The following is a 6,000-nucleotide window of genomic DNA, read 5'->3' as shown; positions in this document are numbered from 1 at the left end:
CATTTGGGGGTACGACGCAAGCGCTTTGTGCTGGTATACCAGCCGCGCAACTTTTGAAGGCTCGCCGGCCCATGCAGGGTGTTTCTAGCATCGCTTCGCCCGCGAGTCCCTCAAGGCTCCAGGGCAGCTGGAGTTGAGCAGTCCCGGCCTACCGTGGTCCATGTAGCCCGCTGGTCCCGCGCGGACTGCGACTCGGCGCGCTCGTGTTCCCGGCCCTGCCCGGCGCGAGCTCCCTCATGTTGCAGTCCTGCGGTGCCCCTTCGACGACAGGCTGTGCGCGGTCTGCACGGCGCCCCGTGGCAGAGCTTCATGTAGGGCTGCGGCCCGCGCAGCCGGCGCCTCGTTGAGGGAACGGACCCCCGGTAATCGGAGACCGCCTCCCCTCCCACCACCCCAGGCGCCAAAGGATATCGTATGTTCAGGTCTAAACGCTCGGGGCTGGTGCGGCGACTTTGGCGAAGTCGTGTGGTCCCTGATCGGGAGGAAGGTAGCGGTGGAGGCGGTGGTGGCGACGAGGATGGGAGCCTGGGCAGCCGAGCTGAGCCTGCCCCGCGGGCACGAGAAGGCGGAGGCTGCAGCCGCTCCGAAGTCCGCTCGGTAGCCCCGCGGCGGCCCCGGGACGGAGTAGGACCGCGAGGCGCCCCGATCGCAGGCAGGCGCCGGCGCACGGGGGGCCCCCCGAGCCTGGTGTCGGAGGCGGGGGCCGGAGCCGGGGGCTCCTCGCTGGATGTGGCGGAACCTGGAGGCCCGGGCTGGCTGCCTGAGAGTGACTGCGAGACGGTGACCTGCTGTCTCTTCTCTGAGCGGGACGCTACAGGCGCGCCCCGGGACTCAGGCGACCCCTCAGTGGGGCAGTCCCTGGAGCCGGAGGAGGGCAGCGGGCCTCGGAGTCGCGAAGCCCGTTCCCGGCTGCTGCTTCTGGAGCAGGAGCTCAAGACGGTCACGTACTCGCTGCTCAAGCGGCTCAAGGAGCGTTCGCTGGACACGCTGTTGGAGGCGGTGGAGTCCCGCGGCGGTGTGCCGGGAGGCTGCGTGCTGGTGCCGCGCGCCGACCTCCGCCTAGGCGGCCAGCCCGCGCCACCGCAGCTGCTGCTCGGCCGACTCTTCCGCTGGCCAGACCTGCAGCACGCAGTGGAGCTGAAACCCCTGTGCGGCTGCCACAGCTTCGCCGCCGCCGCCGACGGACCCACAGTGTGTTGCAACCCCTACCACTTCAGCCGACTCTGCGGGCCAGGTGAGTGCTCGCGGGGTCGCCTCGACTTCCGCCTACGTCTTCTGGTCCCCCTTCTGTGGCCACCTCTTTGTGGATGCTCTAGGGATGCTACTCGGCACTGGGAGCCTGCAGGGGGTTGAGGAAAGCTGAGGGGTAGGTGTCTGCAACTTCAAATGTTAACTTCATTTTGTGGGCGCCAGCGAATTTAGAAAGGGGCACGTCTGAGTTTTCTATATGCAGCTTCTGGGACTTAAAGTAGATTGCAGCGTTGTGGAACCCCCTAGTAAGCCAAGGAGTAAGTGTCACTTCTCCTTTGGGAATTCACTCCAGTTGGTACCCAGCTTGTAGCATTTGAGTGTGTATCCCTGTACCTCAGCTGTGCTCTTCTGCACCCAGGTAGGTAATGGCTGTGAAACTGTCTGTAGGCAAATGATGCCTGGCATCAAGCATGTTTGCAAGCGTTCCACGTGTTCCTATCTATGGTTTGAACCTAGTTTCTGCACGGCAATCCCTCTTGTTTGCAACACCCTTTGGAGTGGAACACCAGGCACCTCCGTCAGGCTCTTAATTCTGGCCTTCAGCTTACCTCTGAGGGACCTGAGGCATCTGGGAGTCAGAGGCTGCTGGCTCTTTTGTTACCCCAGAACTGGCCCCTTTGTTCTCCTGGGATCTTCTGCACACACCCTTACCTTGGCCTTGCTTACCTAGGCAGGCTCAGGTGCAGGAGTAGGGGTGAGGACAGATGAAGGCCTCTGGCAGGCATACAGGTGATACACAGACTGGCACACACACACACACACACACACACACACACACACACTTTCTGTACCACAAGGAACACTATAGGTGTAGGTGAATATGTCTGAGGCACTGGGGGCTTTGCAGGAAAGAATGGAACAGGCAGTTGGCTCTGGTCAGCTCTCAGTCAGGTCAAGTCAGTTTAGGAAGCCCGACTTCTCCCTGTGTGATGGATGAGGGCCTAGTGATATGAAGAGACAGAAAGTTTCTCTCTATTTAGTGTGGTTCCCACTGTGCTTTCCTCATGGTCCCTCTAGGCTCAATGGCAAGAGACTTTGGGTAGTCCCTGACCTGTGCCCACACTGGACTTTCTTTGCCTGGAGGCTGACAGCTTCCCCTGGAGGAAACGGTCTGTTCCCTGTCTCTGGGGAGGACTCTGTTTGTGGTTGTATTGTCTCGTGTGTGTGTGTGTGTGTGTGTGTGTGTGTGTGTGTGTGTGTGTGTGTGTTTTCCTACTGGGAGATGGGTGGTGAGGCCCATTGCACTCTTCCATAAGGCCCTAGTGAATGCTTTTTTTTTTTTTTTTACTGTCACCAAGTCACAGTATTAACAAGTTTAGCATTACTCTGTACCAGGTACTGTGCTTGTGGTGGTGGTGGTGGGGGGGGGGGGAGCGGGGAAGAAATGAGTAGGATTCATTCTGCCAAGAAATCTTCCTGGGAGGTGGGAATAAGTGAGGAAGGAGGTAAGGGGTGGGGCTAGGCCAGTGGTCTGAGCTACCGGGAGGGCCGTGGGTGTGCTTGTAACTGGATCACCTTTGGGAGTGTCATGCCTTAACCCGGAGCAGCTTGGGGTGTTGGGGGCAGGGGGAGCGGGCGGGCGTGGACCTAAAGAGGGCTTGCTCAGGTTGGTGGACCAGAAAAGGAGGGTGAAGAGCTGGAAGCTTTGGGACTCACTCAATTCCTACTCTTTGCACTCGGAATTGGCCCTCCTTGACTAGGGAGAAGTTGAGAGACCCGCTGAACTGTAGATTCTGGACCTAGGCTTAGTGACCTTGGAAGGCTGTGTGTGTGTGGGAGGGCCCTAAAAACATTTTCAACTGAACCAAGTATTGGAAGCTAATTCCCCTCATGAATCTATTCCCTGCCTCTGCTAGCGACAAACCTAGGGGGGCAGCCAACTGGGGACATCTCTGAGGACTGTAGTTGTGGGAAAGAAGCAAGACTTGCCAGTATGCCAGGTTGACACTCTTGCCTTCTCTGGGACTGGGGACCTGGGGAAACCCTTTGCTGCCGCCCCCCTCCCTGTTCCCTCCCCCCCCAGGGCTGGCCGTCAGCCTGGCTCCTCAAAATGGGCAGGCACATAGCTGGGGTTCAGCCGAGCGAGTCCTGATAAGGAGGCTGCCCCTCCCAACTTTCCAGCTCAGGGAAGAGGGCTGGGGTGGGCGAGCAGACAGACAGACAGACAGACAGACAGACAGACAGACTGACTGACTGGGCATACAACTACAGTAAAGTGCCTGGGAACACCCAGCACCAGTCATTTGTGCCTGGCCTCCACCCTCAAGGATTCCCAGTGTCAAGACATGAGGGAAGTGTGGTGCCCTTCTGTTCTGAGCCTGGCAAGTTGGTGGCCCTGGCCTCCTCCCATCTGTAAAGTTCTGGGTTGGCCTGAACGGCTGAGGTGAAGAGGTGACAGGCAGATTCCAGGCTCCATGGGCTTTGTCTTAGAATCTGGTATACTGCAAGGGCCTCACCCTAAGTAGCAGGCTCAGCGCATGACACAATCTGGGGGTCCCTGGGAGTTACCTTTCCTGGGCCTTTCTGTTTAGAACCATAGGCAACGCTGAGTTTGGTGGATGCCTATGTGGACGGAAACGTGGAGAAATACTTTAATCACAGCTCTGACCTGTTTATAGAGTTCCTTTCTCCTGCAAGTATCCATTAACTCTGGAACGAATCTCCTGCTCTTTGCTTCTCTACTTTTTTTTTCTGTAATTATATTCAGTAAATTACTATTATCCAAATTGTGCCCGGGAAAGAGAGAGAGAGAACGTCTAAAGGGCTGGAGGAGGCTGCCTAGGAAAACACAGGGTTCCCAGGCCAGGCCTGGAGGAATTAGAATGAGCTAGAAAGTTTTTCCTTTTATTTGGCCTGGCATTATCCCTTTGAAATGAGATCAATTTCAAGTTGGGCTTCCCGGGCCCGCCCCGCCCCCTCGCGGCCCCTCGGCCTGCTTGTCTGCTCTGCACTCCTCTCTTGGAGGTGAGGAAGCCGTGATAATGCCCAGTTTGCCTCTTGCTGGCGCCAGCCGGCTGCGCTGTTTATCTGGCTGCTGCGGGAATCTGGGCAGTTAGGCTCCTTTGGCCTTAAAGCGCCAGGAGCTCCTTTTCTGTCCACTGATCCTGGGACTTGGGGTTGGGAGCCGGTAGGTTCTGAGGGAAGAAGAAACAGGCACCCGGGAGGTCCCCTCCACTCCCAGCGGGCTGTCACCCACCGCGAGGATGAAAAGTCGGAGGCCCAGGTTAGCTCCTGTAGCAAAGAGCTGCCCCGCGAAGATGGGTGGAAAATGATGTCAGGTGGAAACTCCCACCAGGCTCAGAGAGTCTGTGAACTTTCTTTTGGCCTCAAATGTAGGTCTAGATCCCAGAAGGCTTAAGTAGCCCCTGAGGCCTGACCAGAGGGTTGGCTGGGATGGGCGGGTTGGGGGGGGGGATCAGGGAGGGCCAGTGCATGGGGGGGGGGGGAGCGCTGGGTTGACTCCTGATGCTTGGTGCTTCTGGTTGACTGCTCAGCTTCTGGAGGAAGATAGGGGAGAATGCTCTAGTTCATGGAGGTCTTGGAGTTTCTGATGCCGTTCTCTTTTTCTCGTGACCATGTCTAGTTCTCTCAGAGGGACCTGCAGAAACTGGGAGAGCTCTGTTAGAATTTAGAGTATGTAAATTGTTTCCAAATCGACATAGCTCTTAACAAGAAGTAGGACATCCTCTAGGCAGTGGACGGAGAGCTAGGGGTCAACTTGAAGATCGTCTTCTGATGCTGTGTCTCGCCTAGTGGAGGGCTCACCTAGCTTGCCTGAGTCAGGTGCCCTATGGCTCCCTTCTCCTAAATCCTGGAGGCTGTCTAGGAGGGGAGTGGGAACACAGGTAGAAAGAATTACTGGTATTGTTCGCGGCACATCATTCATAACAGCAAAATATGGAACCAGCCCAAATGTCCATTAGCTGACGAATGGATGAACAAAGCGTGATGTAGCCACACAATGGAATATCATCCAGCCATAAAAAAGGATGAAGTGCTCACACATGCCATGGCATGGACGAACCTGGAGATCACTGTGCTGAGTGAAAGAAACAGACACAAAAGGCCTGTATGATTTCATGCGCATCAAACTTTCAAAATAGGAAAATCCATAGAGACAAAAAGTAGATTAGTGGTTGCCTGGAGTTTGGGTTGGAATATAGGAAGTGACTGTTAGTAGGGACAGGGTTTCTTCTTGCGGTGATAAAAATGCCCTGTAATAAATCATTGTGATGGTCACACAATTCTTGAAATGTACCCCAAACCACTAAATTGTATACTTTAAGAGAGTGAATCCCACGACTCTGTGTGTGTGTGTGTGTGTGTGTGTGTGTGTGTTTTCTTGAGATAAGATTTCTCTGTTTAGCCTTGGCTGTCCTGGAACATGAATACACACACACACACACACACACACACACACACACACACACACACACGCTCTCTCTTTTTAAGATTTATTTATTTATTATGTATAGTGTTCTTGCCTGCATGTACACCTGCACACCAGAAGATGGCACCAGATTTCATTATAGATGGTTGTGAGCCACCACGTGGTTGCTGGGAATTGAACTCAGGATTGTTAGAAGAGCAGCCAGCGCTATTAACCTCTGAGCCATCTCTCCAGCCCCTGGAACTCTCTTTGTAGACCAGGCTGGCTTCCAGCTCAGAGATCTGCCTGCCTCTGCCATGCTGGAATTAAAGGTGTGTACCACCACCGCCACCTTTTTTTTTTTAATAGAAAAAGATTAC

The 6,000-nt window shown here is 55.4% G+C and overlaps 1 protein-coding gene across 2 annotated transcripts in view; it reads left to right on the top strand.

The window, feature by feature from the left end:
* Positions 1 to 279: 279 nt before the first annotated feature.
* SMAD6 (SMAD family member 6) overlaps positions 280 to 6,000 on the top strand; it is a 69,831-nt gene continuing 64,110 nt past the window's right edge. For both annotated transcript variants that reach the window (XM_084783897.1, XM_084783896.1), the window contains exon 1: positions 280 to 1,234. In XM_084783897.1, coding sequence (XP_084640023.1) covers positions 415 to 1,234 — 820 coding nt within the window. In that variant the 5' untranslated portion in view covers positions 280 to 414. The remainder of the gene's footprint in view (positions 1,235 to 6,000) is intronic.

Source organism: Acomys minous (assembly GCF_964271855.1).
Source record: "Acomys minous genome assembly, chromosome: 5".
Classification (NCBI taxonomy): domain Eukaryota; kingdom Metazoa; phylum Chordata; class Mammalia; order Rodentia; family Muridae; genus Acomys; species Acomys minous.
The sequence above is the reverse complement of the archived record's forward strand: the minus strand, read 5'-3'. Positions and strand labels throughout refer to the sequence as shown.